The sequence below is a fragment of the Notechis scutatus genome, chromosome 3 (genome assembly GCF_049901735.1).
Source record: "Notechis scutatus isolate UNSWTSFEM ecotype Mainland chromosome 3, rNotScu1.2, whole genome shotgun sequence".
NCBI classification, from domain to species: Eukaryota; Metazoa; Chordata; class Lepidosauria; order Squamata; family Elapidae; genus Notechis; species Notechis scutatus.
In genome coordinates this window covers 97,420,066-97,447,490 of record NC_142011.1, presented here as the reverse complement: position 1 = coordinate 97,447,490, position 27,425 = coordinate 97,420,066, and the positions used below count along the sequence as shown (strand labels likewise).

At 36.5% G+C, this 27,425-nt stretch overlaps 1 protein-coding gene across 1 annotated transcript in view; it reads left to right on the top strand.

Moving 5' to 3' along the window:
• The window catches only part of CDC73 (cell division cycle 73), a 112,135-nt gene extending 100,485 nt beyond the window's left edge, over positions 1-11,650 (top strand). Inside the window, exons 14-17 of the mRNA XM_026669297.2 lie at positions 2,236-2,397; positions 2,726-2,826; positions 8,307-8,448; positions 10,065-11,650. Coding sequence (XP_026525082.1) covers positions 2,236-2,397; positions 2,726-2,826; positions 8,307-8,448; positions 10,065-10,101 — 442 coding nt within the window. The 3' untranslated portion in view covers positions 10,102-11,650. The remainder of the gene's footprint in view (positions 1-2,235; positions 2,398-2,725; positions 2,827-8,306; positions 8,449-10,064) is intronic.
• Positions 11,651-27,425: the final 15,775 nt, after the last annotated feature.

The window sequence follows — 27,425 nt, the reverse complement described above, 5'->3', positions numbered from 1 at the left end:
CAATACTCGAATACAGCTTATCAGTCTGGAACCCACATTACATATCTGATATTAGCACAATTGAGAAAGTCCAGAAATATTTCACAAGAAGAGTTCTCCACTCCTCTACTCATTGTAGAATACCTTATGCCACCAGACTTGAAATTCTAGACCTAGAAAACCTTGAATTACGCCGTCTTCGGTCTGATCTAAGTATGGTATATAAAATCATACATTGCAATGTCCTACCTGTCAATGAATACATCAGCTTCAGCCATAACAACACAAGAGCACACAATAGATACAAACTCAAGGTTAATCGCACCAAACTTGATTGCAGGAAATATGACTTCAGCAACAGAGTGGTCAATGTCTGGAATACTCTACCTGACTCTGTGGTTTCTTCCCCAAACCCCAAAAACTTTAACCTTAGACTTTCTACTATTGACCTCACCCCTTTCCTAAGAGGTCTGTAGGGGGCGTACATAAGCGCACCAACGTGCCTACCGTCCCTGTCCTATTGTTTTTTATTTTTCTTATATGTACCCATTTCATGTATTCATAACTATGTATATGTTTATACCTATTATCTTGTAAGTGATTGACAAATCAAAATAAATAAAATAAATAAAAACATTTCTTAGTAATAAACATTGTGTTGTCTGGGTATGTCTTTTTCTTAACAATACAAAATTATATTCTTAGTCTCCACCCCTTTTTTTCCAACCATTGGTAAAATAAATTCCATGTTTGATAATATTCTGCATCCTCTTTCTGTTTAATTTTCAATGTCAATCCATTTCTGCACAATCTAGTATCTTTTTGACTATTTCTTCATCTCGTGGTATATCTTCATTTTTCCAATATTGTGTGAAAATAATCGTCGCTGCTGTTGATATTAAATACATACCGTATTTTTTGCACTATAACATGCTCCAGACTATAAGATGGACCTAGCTTTTGGGGAAGAGAACAAAAAAAAAAAATCTGCCTCTGCCTCCCAACAATTTGCCTCTTTGCAGCAAACAGCCTGGTCAGCTTCAGAACAGACTGATTTAGCACGAGCAGCAGATTGGCAAGTGGATCAGCCAATCAGCTGTTCCGGGCTGCAGGGATTGTCACTGCTTCCTATTGCTGCCTCCGTGTGCCCCGTTTTTGGCCTCTGCATATCCTGTTTTCGGCCTCCGCATACCCCTTTTTTGGCTAATTCCAGGCAGTGGCAATCTGTGGCAGCAATCGTCATCACTTGGAATGGGCTGAAAATGGGACACACGGAGGCCGAAAATAGGATGCATGGAAATCACCAATCAGCTGCTCGTGCTAAAGCAGGCTATGTTGAAGCTGACCAGGCTGTTTGCTGCAAGGAAGCAAATTTCTGGGAGGCAGAGGCTGAAGGATGGGGGCCAGTGGATGGGTGAGGCTTTGGCAACATTTGCTTTATATGGCACACAGACATTTCCACCCACTTTTTTGGGGGGACCGCATCTTATAGTGCGAAAAATTTCTTATCAAGTTTTTCTGATATTATACCTAATAGAAACAATTCGGGTTTAAAATTTGCGTGATAGATGTACATGTAGCATCCAGATTTAGCCTGATAACGTTAGTCTACAATAAAGGTAGTCCTCAATTTAACAAGCACAATTGGGAATTTCCATTGCTAAGCAAGGTGTTTATTAAGTGAATTGCACCTGGTTTTATAAACTTTTGTGCCACAATTGTTAAGTGAATCTCTGCAATTGTTAGGTAAATCATCCTAGTGTTGTGCAAATCTGGCTTGTCAGAAGCTGGCTAGGAAGGCTGCAAATGGCAATCACATGATCTTGGGACCCTGCAACCATCATAAATACATACCCATTGCCAAGAATCCAAATTATGATCATGGAACCATGGAGATACTGCTATGGCTGTAAGTGCGAGGACCAGTTGTAAGCCAGTTTTTTTGAGTACTGTTGTAACTTTGAATAGTTGCTAAACGAATGGTCACAAATTGAAGACTACCTGTTTAGTTTCTTCATTGTTTATGCTCCAGGAGACTTAACATATCTACTTGTAGATAATTGAAATGATGTTACTTGATTTGTTCAATACTGATCAAGGGATATTTAAAAAAGAAATCAGAAAGTCATTTTTATAGTCCAGTACAATACACCTTCTGAATTGTTTCCATAGTAGGTACTCGCTTATTTTTACTTTGACTATATAAAGTCAGTACCAGTCTACAGTATTAATTCTTTCACCACCTCTACTTTTAAGGTTTGTACCATCTGATGAAAAGAAAAAGCAAGGCTGTCAGCGAGAGAATGAAACTTTAATACAAAGAAGGAAAGACCAAATGCAGCCTGGTGGAACTACAGTCAGTGTTACAGTGCCATATCGTGTAGTTGATCAGCCTCTTAAACTCATGCCTCAAGATTGGTAAGAGAGAGTGTTTTGTTGCAATTGGTGTTGCTTTTCTCAACCAAATCTAAAATCAATATAGTTATAAATAATGTATTTTTAGTCATTATCCTGAATATTTTACTTTTGATACAGAGCCATCTGCTACCTCCTTACATGCATAATTTGTTCAAAGTTACGATGGTGCAGAAAGGTAATTTGCAATCAGTCCTAACATATATAACCACCACAGCACCCCTGTGGTCACTGTGGTCATTCTCAACTAATTGAGAGCTCTTAATCCATTATTGAACTTTTTGTGACTGAAATCTGAGTGCTTCTGTCTCTTTTTATATGTATATTTTAGGGATCGTGTTGTGGCTGTGTTTGTCCAAGGTCCTGCCTGGCAATTCAAGGGCTGGCCATGGTTACTACCTGATGGATCACCTGTTGATATTTTTGCAAAAAGTGAGGTTTTACTTAGATGTATTTTATGCATTGTATTCATTCATAAATTATCTTTATTATGTCTTGATCTTAAAGTCTGGTGGCACTATCAAAGCTGTTGTGGTCTCATTAAATATTCAGTTAGTTAGCAAACCCAGCTTGCTGTCCAGCTTCTATTAATTTATTTATTGTGTTTATATTATATTTTTCTTCTATGAGTACAAGGAAATATACATAACACTCCTTTAAAAAAAATACTGTGAGGTAAATTGGGCTCAGAGAGACTAACTGGCCAGGAGCCATATGGGAAGCGTCTATGGCTGACCCTAAATTTTAACCTAGCTATTGAATGCAATAGAACCAGTCAGATTGAGAATTGAGAAGTCAGGCTAAGAACTGAAAAAGAACCAAGATGTAATTAATCTCTGTGGCGTCTTCCCATTGTGTTACCATAAAGCAAGTAGTCATCCTTAGAAAACAGGAAGACAGAGAAGGTTGAAATAATAATAATGTAAATATTATCTCCAAACCAGTTCTTGCTGCTAGAAATGTGTAGCTCTTAACCTTTAAAAATGAAATCAAATGTTAGCAAAGGTAAACAACTTCTTTCTAATATGAAGACTAACAGGGTTTTAAAGCATGTTTACCTATATTAAATTACAAAATTTATTGTAGACTGACATCTTTAAAAAATAAGAAAAAGAAGAAGCAGCAATCATTGAAAAAAGCAATTCCCTGAAAGATGAACCAAAGCAATGGAGATCTGAAACAAAATTTCTTCATTGAAATACCTAAAAGAGACAAACAGAAGACCCCCCCAACAGTAGATGGCCAAAGAATTATACAGTAGATAGAAAAGGTGCATGTGCAATCATGAAGAACCCCAACTCTATATCAGTGATGAAGAAATCATCAAATCTAACCTTGAGGCTGTATTCAGGTTTTCTGTCAATAACTAATCTACGTTTTTTAACCCAACAGTTGACATTGTTATTAATTAGAATAGATTTTGTTCATATTTGTTCACAAAATGCCAGTCTCTACCTTGTGACCTGCCTTCTGCTTTATTCTTCAGGGTCATTTTAAACTCAATTACAGTATCAAAGGGCATCGTGAATCCCAACAACTTTCTTAGTTCTCTGTAAAATCTTCTATTTACCCCAGGAAACATGATTTAAACATAAATTATAAATTCTTAACTATGAAAATATGCTCTTAAAGACTTTTAACTTCACAAGGATTACAGAGAGATGCAAGAAGTCTAAATGTATTGTACAACTCTTTCATTAGATTTCATCTGCAGTATCTCACATCAGCTTTTATGCTTGCCAAAATCTTATCCTAGGCCAGGGGTGGGCAAACTTTTTGGCTCGGGGGCCTCATTGACTTTTAAAATTTGACAGACGGACCACCACCTGGTGTCGAAATTCCTGTCATTACAAGTCAAAATCAAATGAATGCAATCATTCAATCATTCACATCAAACCTTAATTCTGTACCAATCTTCGGCGGGCCGGATTAAAAAGACCAACAGGCCGGATGTGGCCCGCGGGCCGTAGTTTGCCCACCCCTGTCCTAGGCCATAGGTCTGCAAATTTTGATCTTTAATCCTTCTATTTGTGGACTGCATTGTGTGCTCCTATAAAAATAATTTATTTTATCTCATTAGTTCACAGATGTTTATGAGGAAGTTAATATTTGGAGTGGAAACTTTTATATTTTGGCATTTTAACCAACATAAATGTTTTATTTGAATGCCATTTTAAAGGTCTAGTCACAATCACATGTTAATGCAAGCCTGTTGAACTTGAAGATCACTTTTTGTGGACAGATTCTTATTCACAAAACTCCCTACTGAGAATATCAGTTCGATATTCATAGATTTATTTGTTAGGTGCATACTTTCTTAGTTTAGATATAGGTAATATACTTTAAGTATATTTAATGTACTTCCTTTCTAAAGGAAAATTGGTGTCTAGAATATGAGATTAAACTTCTTTTTAAAAAATGCTAAGAATATTCTTAATATATAACGTTGATATACCACTTTTCCTATATTTGCTACCAGATGTTATGCTCCTAGGTGTGTATGTGTGTGTGTGTGTATGTCTACACACGTACACTATATATAATCAAATATTTTATCTTGATGATTTGAATATCCAATTCACAGGTAATAATACACTGTAGTGAGTCTTGCCATTTAATACATTTTTCCATGTGGGTAGGATCCATCTTACAAATGTGGATTGGAACCAGTGTTTGAATATCAGTTGTGGGAGCTTTCTAAGCGCAATACTACTCAGAACATTCCCATTATTGGAAGGAGGAAGCTGGCAATCTTTGGCTATTTTTTCCTCCACCTTTGGATTATAACCATAGTATTCAAATATTATTCATATGTTTCCTGATCGACATTGCTGCTTTCTGTACCATCAGTTCTTCATTGGTTATATAAGAATGTGAAATGTAGCCATGTAAATTAAGAGTCTATATACTGTTGATGTATATTAGTGTTAGGTTTTTTTCCTTAGATTTTTATCCTGCCGGATGCTCAAGGTTGCATTCATAGTATGTATCCCCAAACTTTCATCAAAACAATCCTATGACACATGTTGAGCTGAGAGCTCAAAGTCAGTTAATAAATTTGCATAGCTGAGGGTAGACTTCATCCTTGTTCCTCCTGCTCTTAGTTGCTAAACTACCAAGGGAAACATAGGAATTGATCATGTAATTGATAATTAATGAAAATGAAGAAATTACATGATGCTTTTTGGGGGTGGTTTTCTATAGGATTTAATATTTAATAATATTTTGACTTTTAACATAAATCTAAAGGGTATAGAGGAAGGAATATGTTTGGAAGCAGCACAGGCACACAACCTCTGATTATGTTTGATTCATCAGTTAATTATTCGGTTAATATTATTCAGTTAATAAAACAGTTCAGAATTTGATTAACTAAAATGTTGTCCCCAATTGGGCAAGTGATGTTAGGTAACTTCTACTTTAGGTAAGAATCTCAACTGTCTGTAACAAATGCCATGATAAAAGACAGTCCAAAAACAAAGGAATACTGCTTTATGAAAAGATGAAATAAAAATAAGCCCCACTAATAATCCTTTAAGAAGCAAACAGAGAATTCTAAAAACCCAGATGTAGGAATTGGAGTTGGGACTATTTCACAAAAGAGTTGAAATCCTTGGAAGGGCCTTTTGTTTTATTTTTTTTTTTTTTTTTAAAACAAGTTTTATTAAAAGTTTCAACAACAAACAAATCATTACATATTGAATCTTTCCCTGTCTTTCTACAATAATTTCCCCAATATTCTCATAAAACACAAACAAACACAAACAAACATAAAAAAATCTTTTAGTAAAGTACCTTGGCCCCAGTTACCTCTCTTTGCATGGGCTAAAATAATAGCACATATCACTCTTCACATTTCTATCTTATTTAATCCATCTTAATTAAATCATTAAATTTGTATCTTTTGCCCATTCAATTATCCCTCTATCTCTTCTTATAATAAAAAAAAAATTTCTCCTGAAATCACTAATCAGAGTATGATGCCTTTCTATCCTCCCCTAAGTTAGTAAAATTAACATTCAGCATAACAAATACCCAATTTGGTTCTGCTTGGTACATTCTATCCACCAAAAATGTTTAAATACATTGTATCCTCCTTTCCTTCGATATTTTATTACATTTTAAAATCAATCATTATTAAAAACTTCAACATTTTAATTTCTTATTAAATCTTAAACCATTCTAATTTACTATTTCAAATATAAATGTTACAATACCATCTTCTGTACCTTAGCAGAATCTTTCTTACAGAAAATTATATTTCATCCTTTGTCTCTAAAAAAATCCCTCTTCTCCCATCCAATTTTAAAGCTTTGAGGCTTTTCTCCGCCTTTCCCCTTTCTTTCTTCCCCACCAAATCTTCCTACCCCCTTCTTCTTCTAACCTCTACCTTGCTAGGATCCCTTCTCTGTTGTGTTCCCTTTTTCTCTTGTTTGTTATCATTATATTTACTTTGCATCATATTTTTCTCTTTCTCAAATGTTTTTTAGATCTTAAGTCCTTCATTTTCCTTGCTCTCTTCCTTCCTTCTTCCTTAGATAAGTTTTGGGATTCAATGAAGATGGCGTCTTCGTCTCTTCCTTGTTGTTCTTCTTCCGTTTCCATCTGTTCCATTGTCTGTTGGTAATTGACCAGCGCCATTTCTAGAAATAGAAAAGCTTTTTCCATGCCATCTTTGCAGGCTGCTTTTGTTTGCTCATATTCATCCCTCAGGTCTTCAAAAAGGAAAGCCATTATAAATAAATCTTTTCTTTTCTTTATTCCTCTTTCTTCTTACACCAACCAAATATTCCGAGAGAAAGGCAAAACAATCCCAAAATCCACAATCCTCAATAAATCCAAGCAAGCCAAAATTCCCCCTTCCTCTTCCAGGGTGGTATCAAACAAATAAAAAAAAGAATCCAAGTCTATATTTTAAAGCCTTATTAAGATTGTATTTCTGCCCTCAAGTCTTCAAGGCATCTCCTCCAACAAGATCCAAATTAATATATTTTCTTTATCCTCTCCCTTCCGGCTTAATTCCGTCGGGAGGAGAGTAAACTTTCCCTTCAGCACCTCAAAATAGCCGCTTTTTTTCTCTTGTGGAAGAAATCATCAGAAACCATCTTTTCCAGGAATTAAATTAGATAAATCTCAAAGCCCTGGGTCGACCAAGAAGAACTTTTACTTTCAATAACTTTCTCTTCTTCCTCCTGCACATACTTGCCCGGCTGTCAACTTCTTTGTGGCGGCCATTACGGACCGCCGCTGCACCGTCCTGGTAACAGGGGGTTCTGCCGCCAGGAGGGGTCTGCAACACCCCAAACCCTTCCTCCGGATCCCCTTACCTTCAGCTACCCCTGCAGGGCAGCCTTGCTCCGCACCCGTCCGGGTCGGAGCCCCAAAACGGCTAGCGCGGCAGGGATCGCGCAGCTTCGCGAATCCCTACCGCTCGCGAAGCCGACAAACCGGAAAACCCCTTTTGTTTTATTTTTAATCTGTAGAGACAAATTTAATTAATTTCTTGTCAGAAATGAATGGCTTGACCAGTAAGTTTAAGGTATGTTGCATATCTCCAGTCTTATTCCCCTGTGGCACTCTTTGTATAATGCTGGCCTTTGGAACAATTCATTTGTGTGAAAAGCTATTCCTCTGTGGGCTGTAATGAACATCTAGATTCAAGTGAAATGGAAGTGAGAATGCTTCCACCCTCACAGACATTGAGATAGCCAGAAATTTCCTTGTTACATAAATGGAACTTCTATTCAAATCTTGTTGCATTCTCAAATGACATCAGAACAGTCTCCCATAGCAGTAGCTTAGACAATATTCTTTCCCCTAGGTTCTATTTTCTCTGTCATAATTCTTCAAAATGTATTTGGGTTTGGGAAATTATTGGGTCATTTTTCTGCCTTCTCTCTCATTTTATATAGTTAAAGCCTTTCATCTTAAGTATGATGAGGTTCGTCTAGATCCAAATGTCCAGAAATGGGATGTAACACTTTTAGAACTCAGTTATCATAAACGGCACTTGGACAGACCAGTGTTCCTGCGATTCTGGGAAACATTGGACAGGTAAATATCCATCTGAAAGGGAAAGATACAACTGTATTGTTATCTAAAGATCAGGAATCACTGTACAGATAAAAAAATCTTTATAAACTATATATTGTACAAAAACTGTGTTTTATTGCAACCCAGATTCATAATGGAGTCAGGTGACTTTATACATTTATAAAATAAAAATGACATATTGGATTTTGGAATCTGATATAAATTTAAATTATATAAATTATTATATATTTTATATAATACAGTATATTAACCTCCCAGAGTCATTTTGCAGAGCGAGATGGGTGTCGTACCAATGTAATAAAGAAATAAATGTCAATATTTTTGAATATTTTATAACTTCTAATACTCCACTTTAAATGTTCTTGTTCTTGTTTTTATGTTATTTGCAATACCTATTATGAATTTATTCACTATATGTGTATACATTTCATAAATAAACTAGTATAGCATAAGGACTGCTTTAGAATGCTGTATGCTTTATCGGGTTAGTTTCACATGCATTACATTGAGTTACTATTTTTAAAAATACTCTATATACAAAACTCTGCTAGGTTTTTTTTCCCTTAATATACAAAATTTCATAGTAAAAATAAATATACACTTACACTTAGCAGTCTATGTTATCTAAGTTTCACTAGTTTTGGAAAACAATACTAGCTCCCCGTCCTTTTCCAAAAATAATTTTAGTCCACAGAGTCCCAGCCTATCAGTATCTCTTCTTTAATGAATTTGTTTAGCCATTAAGATTGGTTTCAGAAAGGTGTAAGTTGAATTTTCTATTTTAGAATACTGTTTTTTGATGTCCCTAACTAGAGACCCATGTGTAATTTCATTTAAGTGAAAAATGGAAACATTGTTTTTGTGCTCGGTAATTGTGGTTGATCTTTAGTTTATTAACCACTTTGAGATTTTTGATTGAAGAATTACAGTTGACCTCTAGTTTAATAGTCGCTTTGAGATTTTTGGATGAAGAACTATACAAATATTATTAAATAAATAGATCTATTAAACTACTACTCCAGTTCATCTTATCTGCCCTCTTTATCATTTTCAAACCACCAGTAAAAATAATAGAAGTTATGCAGTTAAATGGAAATTAATAATAAATTTGTTTGGAAATAAAAGTCTTCTGTTGTAGAAAGTTCAACAAAACATTTCTAAACAATATGCTAAGAAGCAAGTAGAATGATTCTTTTTTCTTCTCTTCAATTGTGTCTGAGAGACTGCTTGGATGAGTCCCTGCAATTTTCTGGGCAAGGTTTTTCAGAAGCGGTTTCCTTGTTTTCTTAGAGAAAGTGACTGGTACTAGGTCACCCAACTGGTTCTATATCTAAGAATGGAAGTTATATTAGAACTTATACTCTTTTGGCTTCTAGCCAAACTGACCTTAGCCACTATGCCAAACTGGTTTTCAGGATGGATGATACCTAAATGTAATTATAATTCTTCTTCCCTCTCACAAATGGATATACTTCCTTGGTTTTACCTTTTTAATTGAATTGTTGTATTTTGAATTGTATATATCATTTTTACCTTTTAAGAATTCATGCCTCAATTTGCAAATTTATGTAGGTAGCAGCTCTGGTAATATGGGTTCTCTCCCCTTTATGTTGCAGGTATATGGTGAAGCATAAATCCCACTTGAGATTCTGAATTCTAGACTGCCATTTCATTTTGAAAACTATTGTGATCCAGAAAGGAAAAAAAATCCTGTCAGCATTTGTGAAGAACATTATTACAGATAAAGAAGAAGTCATAATTCAACCTTTTATAAAACATTGTTGGATCACCACGTTACAATGAAAGGCCAACAGTTCTTCTCTATAACAAGCAAGGGATTTTGCTTAAAACTATTTTTTAATAACATACGCCTTTTAGCCTGCAATTCAAATTGTATATTTTGATAGCAGCCATTTCTTTCCCATTTTGTTAAATTAGCAAACTTTTTACAATTACTTTTTTGTTCAATAGAATATAGGTTGATTTTCATGGAAAGTTATAAACTTATGTGTGTATGTATATATAGAAATAGAGATGGATGTTCTAAACTTCGCTTCTAAGCATAGTTTTTGGTTCTTTGATTTATTGTTTCATTTGTGAAAAACTTTTTGTTTTGATTGGTATTCTAGTCTAAAGAACTCTAGGAACTGAGCTAAGTGAAGATTGCTTTAGCTTAATCAGATTGTCAACCTGTATATGTATTGTATATTCTTTCTGTCTTTGAAAAAAGGGAGGGAAAAAAACCTTTTCTTTTCTTATAATAATTTACCAAAACTGTAAAAAGAGTCATTATGAATACATTTGAAATGCAACATTTTCCATGCAAATATTTCCTTTAAAATTGTGTTGTCTTATGACCAGCATATTGAAGTATATTTGAAATGCTGTATACAGAACTATATTATATTTGGGGCAACTGGGATTTTTAAAAATCAGAATTGGCAAAATCTATTCTCCTAATCCCAGTAGTTAAATGTGGTTTTTACCATTGATATTACTATATTATTTTTACTACATGAGAACCAGACTTGATTCCATAGAAGGAGCACATTTTACTGTATACCCAATCATTATCAACTTGTTTTTTTCCAGACTTAGCACTGGTATAAAAAGGAGATGCAGCAGGAACTTTCCTTCTCGGGTTGAAAATCTGATTATAAGGCAGGATCCTGCTCAGTGTAATATCTCAATAGCTGGGAAAATGTAGATTCTCACCCGTTACAATAATGACTGCTCAGCATTTCCATTTAAAAAAAATAATAACCAAAGAACGTGTTTTACTTGATCAAAAAAGGAGCACAAGAAAGCAAGGAAGTGTTATTTCTGTGTGTTTGTGTTTTATAATATAGTTGCTGAATGCTGCATACCAGTGCACAGACAGAATTAGCCTAATTATTTTGACCTGGAATTTGGGGGAATGAAATAATCTGGGGGTGTTGAATCCAGAACCATGTTTTTTTTTTTTTATGCTGAGCATTTGACTAAAGTAAAATATTCTATATATCCTTCTTTAGTTTTGCTTTAGATCATTCTCTAACTGGTTTATCATGTAACATTTCCTAATGGAATGTGAACTTTTTAAAGTTTCTCCTAATGATTCTTAGGATACTTTGAATTCTTTTCATATTTATTTCTGGTACAATGAGACTGTGATTTCAATTTTATTGTAGTTACGGCAAGAATAAAAGTTTTCAGCTTTTCAGGAAGGTTTTTCTGTTACGAGAATACACAGTAATAGTATTTTTGAAAGAAAATCACTACAAAACTAGGTAGGTGTACTAAACAGGGATGCAACATGTCTTCAAAATAAAAAGGGGCTTCAGAAATCAAATTTAATATTGAATTTTCCAGCACTTTCATTTAGCACTATGAAGAACTAAAATTGTTCTTATCTTTAAATGTTGGAGTACAATAAAAATAGTTGTTTTACATAGTAAAGTTTATACAAATGTAGAAACAACTACAACGTGATGGTTTTAACATTTTATACAACTGTAATTTGAAAAACTGTCACTCATGTGGATAGAAATCCAGAAGACCATAGTTTAAAGATGTTATTTTTCAGAGTGCTATTGGAGCTTATCATGTGAAGTAGTGTGTTACTTCATTGGAAAAGCAGATTCATCTAAGAATCACTTCTACTTCTGCAGCTTGTGATCAGAATGAATAGGGTAAACTGTACATACACATGAGTCATTTAATCTCATTGTTTTTGAGAAAGAAGTGGCAGCTATAACTCCTAAGACCCTATGCAAAACTACTCAAGTGCAAAGTCCTGTTTCATATAATACAAGCTGTAATACACACATAGGAATCAGTATTGGAAGATGAGGTGATAGCATAGTTCAATTAATTATTGTATCTAGAAAGAGATATTCTAATTCAGCCTTGATCTGATTCTGAAAACTAGAAACCTTTATACTGTATGAATTTCTTAAGAGAAGTCTGACTACTCCTAGTCAGAAACTGAATGCTGCAGTGGATAAACCCTTAATTTAATACAGCAGAACCAGGGGTGGGATACGAAAGGGTTAACTACCAGTTCGGGATTTACAAGCTTCCCTGCCGCGTGCCTATAAATCATTATAAATCGTCATTAGCACGCTGCATGCCGAGAAGCAGCCTTTGAAACAGCCCTCTTTTCTTGTTTTTTTAACTGCAGCTGTGCCTCGTTTGGCAGCTGAAGTTGAAAAATCAGGAAATAAAGATCAGGTAAGAGCCCGGGAGGGTGGGTGGGCAAAAACATCAGCAGACATAGAACCAGTTCTATGTCTGCTGCTCTTCAGAGCTACTGGTTCTACAGAGATGGACAGAACCGATAGAAACCACCCCTGAGCAGGACAATAAATAGATAGCAAATAAATGTCTGCACGTGCACAGTAAAGGGCTTTTTCTCCTGATATGAACCATGATGGGAGAAGCCTGCTTACAACTGAATTTGCTAATAGACCCCCATTTAAGAGTTGTGTTACTTTTTCCTATTCAGTTAGTATGGGACAAATAGCTGATTCAAATCAGGCTATTGTCTTATCCATTCCTTCTTTAGTTTCTATCTCTTTTTGATAATGAGTGATACCCTTTGCCACTCACTGAAACGTGTGTGTGTGTGTGTGTGTCATGGCCATGTGATCACATGAAATAATGTGCAGTTGCAATCAGTACCAATATTTTGATACAGTGGGAGAGGTTCTTAATGCAAACTGCCAATAGACTTATATACTACTACGTAGTCCTTTAAAGCAGCGGTCGCCAACCAGTGGGCCTTGGAAAAATTTTGGTGGGCCGCAGAAGAAATGGCCCCCAAAAGCAATTAATCTGGGCCGTGCAATTCTTGCACCTCCCAGCTCTTCAAGGGACCCCGGAGTCAGGTCCCTGTGATGCACGCGCCAACCAGCTCCCACACACGGCAGCGGCGGTGGCAACAATCCCACCGCAGTGCCCACTGTTAGCTCTCCCCATTAGTTCTCTAGCTTTGAATTGCTCCTGCCTCTCTTTCCTTCCCCCTCACCCCCCCGCGCCCACATGCAGGCAGGCAAGGGAGATGGAGACGTGCGCAGCTCTCAGCTCTTCCAGCCCTCGCAGCCTCTCCCAACATCGAAGCCTCGGAGATGCAGGCAAAGCCGCCACAACGGTAGCATCCTGAGTTGCCTTAGCATGCTTGGTTAGTTAAGAATTGCCCTACCCAGAGAAGGAGGTGATGCTGGAGGAGGAAGAAGCAGTAGTGGAGAAGCAAACAACTCAGGGCGCTACCGCTGTGGCGGCTTTGTGTCTTTGAGGATTCGATGTTGGGGGAGAGGCAGCAAGGGCTGGAAGAGCTGAGAGCTGCGCACGTGGGCGTGGGAAGGGGGAAGGAAAGAAAGAGAGCCGGGAGCAGTTCAAAGGTAGAGAACTAATGGAGAGAGCTGACAGCGGGCGCTGGGGGAGGGGACTGTTGTTGCCACCAACAAGTGTGTGGAAGCGTGCATCAGGGACTGAGCCGGGAGGTGCGGGAACTGCAAGTGAGAGCGTTTGGTGGTTTTGAAGAACTGGAACACAGTAGATTGGTGTTTCGTAGGTCTCGGTGAAAGAGTGAGTTTTGTTTCACCTTTCCTCCCCTGGTAATGCGAGAGATGCTTTTTTTCTCTCTCTCTCTCCCCTCCCCCGCCCCCAAATAATCACTGGCTGTGGCTGAGTTTGGCAGCGAAATGCAAAAGCGAGCGAAGTGCCCCCAGGGACACCTTTCCTTGCCTGTCTCCAGGTGAGGCTGGAAGAGTCCCGTCCCCCCCAACTTTTCCTCAGCTGCAGATCTGAACTCTCTCAATCCTCCACCTGGCATCTGAAAGGAGCGCCCACTTTCTCCCCCTCCCCTCCCCCAATTAATCACCAAGGGCAGCAGTCCTTCTGTAGGCAGATGCCTGCTGAGAAGCCCTTGGAGCTTGGAATATAAACTAAATTTATATTTAATACAAACATCTTTTATATTAAATATATTAGCTTTTTAAAAAAAAAATATTAGTGATGCTGGGGATTTAAAAGTATGAATGTGGTGGTCCCTGGGATCCAAAAGGTTGGCGACCCCTGCTTTAAAGCACTTTCTTGGCTGTTTACAAATGTCAGCATATTGCTCCCAACAATCTGGGTCCTCATTTTATCAACCTCAGAAGGATGGAAGGCTGAGTCAACCTTGAATTTGTCAGATTCAAGCTACTGGCTGTGGGCAGAACTTGCCTGCAATACTGCATTCTCACCACTGTACCATCACGGCAAATGTATAATATTTCAACAGGTGCATATATAAAAGCTGCTTCTAAGATGAGAAGATAGCAAAAGATGTAATATTGTGCTAAGGGATTGAAGTAGCTCCGTTCTTAGGCCAGACTGAAGCAAGTTTAAAATTCACTAGTTTGATAAGAAAGACAAACATTGATTTAAATTTTGCAATTAGCAAAAAGTAAACTGGATGAACAAAATGTTCTATGTACACATGAATGGTTTTTCTATGGAGGTGACCATGACTTAGAACACAATTTCCATTGATTTTAGGCAATAACACACTTGCCCCATATTCCACATAAACTGATAGTATAGAAGAGCAATCAATTATCAGCTATCTTCTAAATGTGTTTGACAGACATTCTCATCATTTGCACTTAAAAACATCTATAAGAGTTCAGGTTGGAGAATTTATCTAATTTATTAATCATTATCATTACTATCCAAAATGACTGAACAGCTTACAAATACAATCAAGAGACAAATATAAACACATTGGAAACATTAAAATTAACAGGAATTAAACAGAACTAGGAAGCAAGTACACAAGTGGTATGGAGGTAGGATCATCTCTCTTTCTCTTCCAGCCACCTCCAGTGTAAAGGGCCTCCAAGGACCCCAAGCCAATCCCAGAACCTTAAGACCCTTAATATTTCCATAGAAGACTTTCTTTTCATTTTGTGCAATGGACAGGAGTTCTCAGTCAGGAACTCTTGTGGATGTGTTATTTAAAGTTCTGCCAGTCTTTCAATCTTTTCTGATGCTGGTTCCAACGGCAAAAATTTTGAAAGGACAAACTGGTTGTACGTATAAAAACCACATTCAAGCCTTTTCTTCATATGAACTCATAAAGGTCCCACTCATCCCCTCCAATTTAAAAATATTTCAAATTCTAATATGACTATCAATGACAAACTCCTGTTTTTATTTAAATTTCAGCTTACAGATTGATAATAACACCTATCAATAGTTGAGATCGGCAAAATTTCCAATCTTAATCCCATGTTCAATTTTACACTAGAATTTTACACATTCTAATCTGATTTTGTTACACTTATAAGTGGTAGGATGCAATTGATTTTCACAGAAATCTCTATGGATCAACATTCTGTAAAAATTCAACAAGGTGGGGAAAACACAAAAAACATTGTGGAATTCTTTTTTTAACTTTTGCCTAGCAATGTTATGTTTAATAAGTGTGTGTGTGTGTGTTTCTGCTTTCCCTTTGTGATGTATCTGATATATTGGTCTTATGTATGAGCACTTGGAAGCAAAAGGCAAGCTGAAATCCCTCACTGGGAGTCACATGACTAGGATTTGGTGAGGTAGGTAAGCTTAGACTGGAACAGTCAGTAACTTTCCAAGTCCCTGCCTGTGTTTTTCTCTATAATCCCAAGTCTCATTTTTTAATTTAGCTTTTGTTTTGCTAACTTCTCCCATCATACCACTTTTGTTTCCATTTTGTTCTATGTTTTTGGAAAGTTAGCTAATCAACAGTCAAGTCACACAATTTTCTCTACATCATTTCTTTCCAGCATTCCACTAGGTTGAAAGAAAAAAAGGGCTCCATGGTGTGCTATGGAATTCAGCTTTATGGATATTTTAGAGATTTACCTGAAAGGTATTTTATGTAGTAGTGGGTAGATCTTGGTCATTACCAGTTCGGTGGGTGCCCCTAATGTACATGTGCACAGGCCCTAATGTTCCAATCAGCTAACAGGATGAAGAAACGAAAAGCTCAGAGCAATCCTTCCACCCACCCATGCACTTGTCACTTCTTTTATCCTTTCAGCTGATCATCGGAGGAACCGGTTCGGCCGTACCAGTAGTTTTTTTTACTACCAGTCCGAACCAGTTGCATACCACCACTGATCAATGTAAATGAAATATAGATCACTTTAGTAGTTGTTAGTCACGAAGTCATGTCCGACCCATTGCAATCCCATGGACAACGTTCCTCCAGATCTTCCTGTCCTCTACCATCCCCTAGAGTCCATTTAAACTCACACCAACTGCTTCAGTGACTCCCATCCAGCCACTTCATTCTCTGCCGTCCCTGTTCTTTTGCCCTCATCCGTTCCCAGTATTAGGCTCTTCTCCTTTTAAGGTGGCCAAAGTATTTGAGTTAGTAGAGTACATAGGTCACATTAAATTTGCCTCAGCAAAATTAGGAGATCAGCTGATGGCTTCCACCATCTATAACACAAGGAAGGAAGGAATGACAGACCAGCATCAAAACAGTATGTAGCAAAATGTGCACCCAACCCAATAATGCACAAAAATGCAAATGTGCATCTTGAGATTATGTAAAATGATAAAAAGTACCATCTTGGGGTTCTGCAAGAGCCTAAAGACCTGGTTCTGCCAATTGGCCTGGGGACTAGAGGGAGGAATTCCATGCTGGATGTGGCTAGCTAGATTGATGGTAGACTCTACCTTCCCTATTTACCCACCCACCCCGATTATTGCTCTCCACCTATCCATCTTTTTGCTTATCATATTGATGTATTCTCATTGTGTCCGTTGGTCATTTTATTATTCTATTATTATTTACTATAAGGTGGCGAGATAGGCAGCAAATAAATTTAACAAATAGCCATAGCAATTGGGACTACTGGAATTGTCATTACTAGGTGATGAGATCACATGGCATGCTTTGTGACCTCATTGCTTAGTGACCACAATCCCGATCCCAAATTGCCATTGTAACCTGAGGATTACCTGTATATGAGTCAAGCAATATTTCTTTGCAGAGCTTGGGAAGACTTCTGTAACATATCGTAGGCTTTAGTTGAGCTTCTGTTGAAAGATCTGAAGGTTCAGGTTAGAAATCAATCAACATGGAGGTAACCTAAGAAGTGATGCTGACTTGATGACATAATCAATTGAACTATATAATACTCAAACACTCTAGTCTCCAAGCACCATTTATCCATATTTGTAAAGAACTCTTTTGAGTCTAGATACCTGTCTTTATTTTGATTTTTTTATATTCTTGTAGGAATGTAGAATGAAGAATTACAAATGTGAGTTCAATAATTATGTCATTGTCAGTTCACAAAAATAGCAATTTTGTCTTTGATCTTTGTTTTCAGTTCAATCAATGCATAAAACACACAGATTGTTCTCTCTGGCAACCAAAAACCAAATTTTATGGTACAGCTTCTCAGGCTCTTGCACAGTGAAATATGCCTCCACTTGCTAGTACTCTGTACACAAAACAGAAGCTGGCTAAAATTAATGGCTTAGATGATGATTTTAAAATTTAATGTTGTGGGGCTGTGCTCATTTTAATTCAGAAGCTATAACTAATGCCAAGCACTTTATTAAGGCAATGTGTTCATGAAAAATTAAATACCCCTGCTTGGAGGAATTGTTGGCCTAGCAGGTTAAAGTTCACCCAGCATGCTGGCAGCAATTGTCAATGGTGCAATATACCATGTAAATCAGATTCAGTAGATTTCAAATTCTGGCTATTCTAATCCCCTTATAATGAACACAGATTTCATTAAAAATTGCAGTCATGAGCAATGATTAGAATTTTTTTTCCTTCCCATGGCTATTTACTTTGCCACAAAAGACAATGTTATTTCAAAAGTAGCAAGAACCAGAAACAGAAGTGAAACTTCTGAACATATTGTGTAAGGTTGGTTTTCCTCCTATAACAAGTTGTAAAGAAATTGTAAAGAAATGGAACATATACAGTATAAAGAAAACAATGTGAGTAAAAAGTGCCTGTTTGTCAAGCAAATAGTTCCATGATAACAGTAGTTTAAATTCATCAAAATAATGCTTACAAATCAGTTCAAATAATATTTTATTCCATAAATGGAAGAGAAATTATTCATATTCCAAGGAGAATATGCAATTACAAGACTTCATTTTATTGCTATTTTTATTGCTATTGGTTTCTGTATGGGCTAAAAGCCTTGACTGGTTATTCCAATAAACAGAAGAGATATCTTTCCTTTTGTTAAAGTTAAGATATTCAGTACATATATATTCTGCCTTTCATCCTGAAGCTTAAAACTGCATCTGCACAATGCACACTTCTAGAGTGGCTGCTATAAAGCCACTGACGGTAGTATAAGCAGTGCATTAAATTAAACAATATAACAAAAGCAAAATAAAAAATAAAAGCTCAAAAGATAAGAGTCAATCAAGAGAGTTGTTGTTTTTTAATGGAAACATAAGATGCACCATGCAGTTCTTATACCCATTTGTATTTTAGAACATCAGACATCACAATCTACATCACAATCACAGTCAGAAAAAATAATTGCTCTGTTCATTTTCAATAACTTGCATTTTGGTTAGTCTTCATTTTTTCCATTTATTTTTAGTGCAACTTGATATAAAATAACGTCAGCTGGATGTTATGTATGTGTGTATTAAAATATAAATCACATCATAGTTTACTGCTATTTTGGCAGTTTCTTTTAATAAGTTAAGAAGACAAACCTCTTCACTTCTGCCATTGAAATCAATGGGGTTTAAATGAGCTTAATATGACCAAGATTGCAGCTGTCAATATGGCTGAGCACTCAAGGAAATGTGTGCATTTACCCCTAGCTTTGATGTTCTGCTAGAATGTTAACATTTTGAGATTGATTGAGATTGAAACCCTTGAAGTCTCCTTTCAAATTTGCAGTAACTCACAGACATCAAGGAGCTGAGGTAGAACAGCTGAAAAGAAATAAGTCAGTGGTGGTGTTCAAATAAAGTTGCCACCAGTTTTGTGGGCATGGCTTGGTGGACTCACTTTGTGCGCTTGCACACAATTTTCCAAATGTGCACTTTGCGCAGTGACAGAGGCATTTGCGCAGGCGCAGAGGTGTTCTAACTTGCCTCCTGCAAGCCTGCATGATGCCGGTTGCTGCAGCAGCTGCCACGCGGTGCTATTCTGCGCCACGCAAAGCAGCTGTACTTCAAATTCTGGCCATAAAAGTGAATATGGGAGCCTGGGCGGACAGATGGGCCAAACACAGAGCAGCAGAGAGAACTGGTTCTCTCTCCGCTGCTCATTGCCGCTACCGGCTCTCCAGAACCGGGCAGAACCGGGTGAATACCACCACTGCAATAAGTGTATGGTATGAAAAACGTGAAATAAAGTTGTTTAAGAATCATCAAAGTAGTTAAGAATGGTTGCAATAGCTTGAGGCAATTGTGGTTTCATATAACTTGTTTGGGGATTTAAAGTTTATGGACAGGTAGTCCTCTACTTATGACTGCAATTGGTACTGGAATCTCAGTTCTTGAACAAAAGTGGTCATTAGGTGAGAGGCCCGTGTAACTGCTTTTCTCAGCAAACAAAATCTGGGCACTCCTAGTTGTGATCGTCAAATTATTAACTGATCCCAGGTCATTAAGCAAACAAGGCAAAAGATCTACCTGCTGAGAGAATATCAGGTCTTGGCAGCCATTCTGTGGCCCACCAAGGGATTTCTTCCATGCCCAGAGAGGAAATCCTTTTCCAATACGATTGTGGAGTGCTTGGCAACTTGGTAAATACAAGCCTGTTGTTAAGCACCCAACATGCAGTCATTTGACTGTGGAGGCACAGCACATTTTTCAATGGCTGGCAGTGTTTTATGCGCCATAAAGCAGACTTTTCAAGGCCACCATAACTTTAAACATTGCTGTGTCTGAATTATCCACCTACTGAGCTCTTCTCACACATCTGTGATAAGCAGATGTTGTTTGATGGTGTTAAAGGCACCGTCACAAGATGTAAACTGTTCCAAGTAAAACTGTCTTTTGCAATTGACTGATGGTGAATTTCTCAATGTTTTTTTTAATAAAATTTTTATTGATTTTTAAAAGCAAACATAAACAAACAAAACATAAAACATAAAAACATAAAACATCTTTTTTGAAAGCAGCTTGATCCCGGGTTACATCTCTTCGTACAAATTCAAATTCATGCTCATTTTTATATACCATTCCATATCTTATTACCATTCTGCATTTTCTATATAGCTTCTCCCCTCTTTTAACTATCTTAATTTTATTTTATTTATTTCATCTCAGTTCAGATCATTATACTTATATTCTTTGTCTGTCCTATTTCAGCTGTCTATTATCTTTTCTCATTAAACAAAATTTCCCCTGTAATCACTGATTGGAGTATGACGCCTTTATATCTTTCCCCTAAATTTATAACACTTAATATAATACATAACTTCCATTCGGATTCTGCTTAGTACATTCTAAAGTTACACACTACATTTTAAAAAGAGAAAAAAAATGTAAATATATAATATAATTAAAACAACAATTCATACCAATTCAATTCTATCGTTAATATTAATATTCATTTAAATCTTAAACATTTTACACATTACTTTTCAAATAGGTATCATGCTTCTATGGGAACACTTATAAACTTTCCATATTTACTCCCCCCGCCCGCTTCACTTATATTTTAAGACATTGTGTCATTAAAATGTTCCCATTCCTTCCTAATTCAATTCTCTCATTTATTTCATTTCATTTATTTTGTTCACAAAAGTTTCACTGAATCCCACTTCTTAATCATATGTTGTTTCCAATTTTCTAACATTATTTCTAATATAACAATACAATCTTATGTACCTTTGCAGAATCACTTTTTCAGTTGAATTTTTACCCATTATCTCTGAAATAAGTCCTGTTTCTTTACATCTTGCTCCACACCTTTGTAGCTTCTCTTCCCTTCCTTCCTCCCTTGCTTCTTCTCTCTGCCCTTTTTTCCCCCTTGTCTCTCCACCTCTATTTCCCTCTTCTGTGTTCCCCTTTTCTGTTGCTTTCTAACATTATATCCACTTTTCACCTTATTCCCTTTTTTGGTTGTTTTTTTAGGTCTTAAATTCTCCATTCTCCTTCCCCCCCTTCCTTTCTTCCCCAAGTAAAGTTACTTGTTCATTAAAGATGGCTTCTTCTTTGTCCCAATCTTCTTGTTGCACAGTCTTTTCTTGTAGTTTCTCGTAGGTACAGATCGCCATTTCTAAGAATTGAAAAACGGAGCCAAGAGAGCCGTTCCCTTCTTGTTCCTCTTCTTTGTATTTTTTAAATTCCATTTTCAGTTCATCCACAAGTGATGCCATTGTAAAAAAAAATTTTTTTAAACAACCACCTAAGTGTTTTTAATCATTCAAATATAATTTCCAGAAGTCCCAAAATCACCAAGCAATCCAAATACACACAAGCTGTTTCTTTTAACACTTTCTTCTTTTTTCACTTTCTCTTCCTGAGGTTACTATTTAGTTACAAAATTCCAGTTAAAATGTATCTTTTAGAAGTCTTGTTAAGATTTAACTTTAGATTCTTTTAAATTCCAGGCAGCCTCCTCCTTCCAAATCCTGCTCTTATTCTTTTCCTCTCCCTTCCCACTTACAGCAAAAAAAAAAAATAGTGTTCAGAAATCCTTATTGTCCCCTTGACATTTAATTATCCAGTTTAATTACCTATTGATGCCAAAGCGGGTTTTTCCGATTTCTCATTCATCTCTGTTCACTGTCAACGTAAGGAAGGAGAGTGAAAAAAAAAGCTTTCCCTTTTCACTTTCATTTGCTGCTTCCGAATCTTCTTTGGGAGTGATGTATCTTTTTTAAAATTTGAATTCCAGGATATCTTAGTTGTTGCTTCTTATCCCGGTCAGCCAAAACTTTCACTTCTTAACTTCCTCCTGCACTTTCTTTTCTGGATGAGTGCTTCTTTGAGGCGGCCATTTCTGACCACCGCTCTTACTGCCTTCGGGAAAGGGAGTTTAGCCAGCTGAGGAGGAAAGATGTGGCTTTCCTCGACCCTGCTGGAATCTCCCCCCTCTTCACCACCTCTACAGGGTGGCTTAGCCCCTAAGCCAGCTGGCTCAGGACGCTCCAGCGGCGAGCCCAGGCAGAAACTGTGCACGATCGCGGATTCCTGCCTGCCGCCAAAGCCCTGCAAACCGGAAGTCTCGTGAATTTCTCAATGTTGATGGTGTTCAAGTGATGGTCCAGATGTTTTGGGATTGCACACAAGGCACCTATTACTATTGGTACTACCTTTGCTTTCTTTTTCCATAGTCATTCTATTTATAGGTCTTTGCATGTTGATATTTTCACCAGTTCTTTTTCTTCTATTTTGTTGTCTCTAGGGGCTGCAATGTTCACTGTCCAGACTTTTTTCTCAAGAATTGTTAAGCCTGTTAAGTGGCAGAAGCTTGTCTATTTGCATTATTTGTTTCATTTATTAATTATTATTAGTAGTAGTAGTTAAAATAGTATTTATTAAATTCTTTTCATATAATGTTTAAGGGTAAGGAACAATTTGAAACTTCAGGAAAGGGTCAATGAGCTGAAGAGTTTGGGGACCCCTGGTGCAGAGGACCTTGATGGAGTGATACAAGCTTTATTGCCTAAGCAACAAGGAGTAAGACATTTGTTATGGTAATAGGCCAACGTTTGTTAAATCTAAAACATTCAGAGAACTTTCAGAAGCAGCTCAGACAGAACGTCCCTGATTCCCTAAACCAGGGGTCCCCAATCTCCAGTCTGTGGATTGGCACCAGTTTGCAGCATGCTAGCAACTGGTCTGCGCAAACAAGCAGAGCCCCACCCTCAAGATGCAGAGAGCATACAAAACCACACCCACTCTAGTCCATGGAAAAACATTTCTCTGCGGAACCAATCCCTGGTGCCCAAAAGGTTGTGGGCAGCTACACTAAACTATAAGGAAAAGGAAATATAACACAGAATTGCAAGATTCTGTTATACTAGTCAATCTCAATCAAAATAGTTTTAGCTGTCCTGTGCAGCTGGTTTCTTGATCTGGTTTACCTAATGGGGTTGGCACATTGTAGTTCAGGAAGGATAAAAAGTCATTTCAGATATTTAACAGAAAAAAATTCAATCCTGTTTCTGGATTCTTAGATTTAAAGGTTGTTTCTTTGTTGGAAACAATCTCTGAAAAAATTAGAACCCCAGAGCCTGGGTCAGTCAAAATTCACAGTTATAGAAAGCTTCAACCCATGTTGCATTGCAAAAGATCATTCAATTTAATCACACTGGTAATATGTATGCAAAAAAGCATGAGAGAGAGAGAGAGAAAGAGAGAAAAAGATATTTATTCTATTGGGTTAGTATAGAATTCAATGTGGCATGAACTAAGTAATGGGATTAATTCACTAAGCATTTAGTAATTCAGGAACCGAGAAATTGAGTTATTTCCATAATTAAGTATATGTGAATACAGCCAATGAAGTAGGGTAGGCACACATATCTTTCTTGCTCACACACATACACACACACAACTTTCAGGGAAGGTGCTGTTTTTCTTTTCTTTTAGGATTGATGGGAAAAGAACTATTCATTTTTGCTCAGTGTCAAAGCTTATTTAAATATTTTGTTATTTAGACTTATTCAGCAGTCTTATTAAGCACCGAAATCACAGTATTCAGTATTTAAGCTTATCCCTGCAGTAGGATGTTGTTTTATTTAATGGCATAATTTTAGTTATGAGCATGCTAAAGTTTATCAGGATCTAGCAATCATATTTATTAGCTGACTATCTTTTATTAATTGTCATTTAACAAAGCCACACAGAATTGGTACAACAACGATATAAAAAAGATAGTTTTAAAGTAGTATCCTCACCCTACCCTCCCAACTACAGGGTCAGCTAAATTATTTTTTGCAATTTTAAATGCAAGAGCTGTCCCATGAAATAGCATTTTCAAGGGAAAAGTAAATTAATGCTGTGCTTTTAGAGACTGCTCATTGTAATTGCTTTTCTTGTGCAATAGTGGAAGTCATAAAACCTTTAATTGATATTGCTGTATTATTTGGAATGTCAGCCTCTTTCTAATCATTGCCTTCTGCTAAACTGGGTGTTTCTGTTAATTCTTCAACTGAGCCAATTAATGCAAGCGCTAGTGGTACATCTGGTGATAATTCTATTTGTGTTGGGTAAATATTCACTCCGCATTTTCTCTACAAATTGAAGTATACATGGTAGTCCTTTGGATTTGAAGAAGACGTGTTATTGTGCAGTTCATCTCTGGACATAGAAGTGGCTCTATAGTCCCAATCTGGAAGCCCAGACTCTAGCACAATGGGGACACTTGAATTCCACTGTTGTAGTAACTATGGGTTGTATTCTGTGACACTACTCGTGGTTTTCTAACAGTTTTTGTCACAGTCTGTTTTCAGAGCTAGTAGAGACTTCATAGCACTTGGCTCACCAGCAGGTTGTCAGCAGCCACAGCTTCTACTTCCCTTGGATAGATATCACAGTGGCATAAAGTTTCTTTCACAGCATCTTTCTAGCACTTGCATGGTCAACCTCACTGTCTCTTCCTAGACTAAAATAAAAAAAAGACCAACTGGCGAGGAATATTGTGATCATTCAGTTTAATGATATGTCTCACCCATGTCATCTGGGATCTAATTATCAAAAATACAATGCTGGTAAACTCTGTGCAATCCAAGACTTACTGGTTGGAGACACAGTCTTGCCAATGTATGCCAAAGATGGAATTTGCATATGAAATTTCTCCAGTTATTTGAGGTACATTTAGTACTGAACTCAGGACCCACATCCATATGGGAAAGAAGAAATAATTTCCATTATATAGACTTCTCTCTTTGTAGAGATACAAATGTATTCAGTATTCTAGTATACGGCTACTTGGCTGATCTTGCTGATCCTAAAGTCAATTCCTTGTCCAAAGGCCCATCACTTAAGATGATGCTTCCCAAGGATCTCTAACATTGGTTAGTTAGATGTATCAACTGTGATTTTTGGTTCTACGGGCTAGGTATTTAGCATTCTGAACAGTATATAATTCCTATCTAAACTAAACATTGATATAAAACAATATTGGGGGAAATGGAACAACTGTGCAAAACAAAACTAAAACAAAGTAACCTTTCCCCCAAGAATATCACAATCAATGGACCAAAATTTAAAGCACTATATATCAGATTCACTATATATCAGATTCTGCTGGACTGGAACAACCTATCAGCCACAGTAAAAACAAAATGAATGCAACTTTCCAGATATCTTAAATGTGGCTTATAATTAACAATCTTTTTAAATTATTTTTAATATAAAATTTTTCTTTATTAAACAAACAAGCACAAACAAAAACAAAAAATACATTAAAAATATTGAATGTGATACAATCCTCCTAACATTCATCTTTGTCATTACACTGCTAAGTCCAATAATAATATTTCATATTTTCATTCTATATATATTATGTATATATATACATTTAATCAATCCTTATTCTCTTGCTCCTTCCTCTTCTCTAACCAACTGTAAAACTTGTCCCATATTTTATAGTAATCCGATTCATCCTTATTTTTTAATTCCTTTGTCATATAATTAACAGTTTTGAGTATCCTTTGGACAGAAAGATGTGATAAAAGTTGAATGAATGAATGAATGAATGAATGAATGAATGAATGAATGAATGAAAAAATGAATCAGTGATACTGATTAAAATTCAGGGATGCACATTACTTTCAGGCATTTCTTCATTTTCACAAATAGCTCTTGGCTTTTAATAGCAACAGAAACTCTGAGGATAACTAGTTATTTTTGGGAAATCAGGAATAAAGCTAATTTCAGGAATTCAGTATAGTTGACTTGACTGAGCAAAAAGTTTTAATTAAGGTGTTTCAGAGAAATATGGTTTGCTGGTTTGCTGAGGTGTTTAATTGTCTATTTATATATAAGGTGCCTGAATCCTAAAGACTTTTGGTGGCTTACAATTAAAGAAAAAGTGGAGGGGGCAATAAGAGACAAAAATAAATAATGAATGGTCCTAAAACCAATATATAACCAAAACATACGTCTGACAGGGACTCAGCCTTCACTCTATTCCAGAACCTGAGAGAATATCTTCTTTATTTTATTTGTAAGTGGACTAACCTACACAAGGTAAGTACAAAGGTAATCAAGAAACTGAATACTTGTCAGATTAGAGAAGATAGAAAGGAGCACCTTCCATTCTGATAAACTGGTAATGTTTTATTTGTCATATCTCTATTGCAACCAATTTGTAAATATGGAAGATGTGCACATGTGCACACTCGCGCACACCACTATGACAGCTCTTTTCTTTAAGCATCCAAAATTTACTGGAAGGTGTCCAGCTTGGGAACATGGAACTAATATGCTTTTCATATGTTATAAAATTCTGAAGATAATACAAGTAGGCTTCCAGTAAGGTCAGAATAGGGTGATGCTTCAATCACAAAAAGCTCTTCAAAATGTTTTATTCTCATGAGAAATATATCTGAATTCCATTTAACAAGCTGCCTAACTCATAAATCTAAAGAAATATGTCCACAGCTAGGGCAAGCTAAAGGAATTAGCCCATTTTATAGTACAAATGCTGATGATGATCTCTTGGGTTCAAAATATGCCAGTTGCTGGAAATAATGAAGATTAATATATACATTTAACAATAATAAATAAAATTAATGACATGGTCAAGATTTGTAGTGGATATGATTGAAGAATAGTGAAGAAAAGCAAGGAATTAAGGATAAACAGAGTTGAGTTATCAGATGCTCTCATGGGTTTTTTTTTATGCTCAGTGGTTACATTTTCTAATGGAAGATTCCTCAGATTAGATTGTTTGGATTGTTAAGTGCCAGAAAATGTTAGGATTCAACTGAACCTAATGTGGATGATAACAACCATTAAGTTGAATGGGTCTACTGATGGTATGCATGGGAGAATAGATTAAA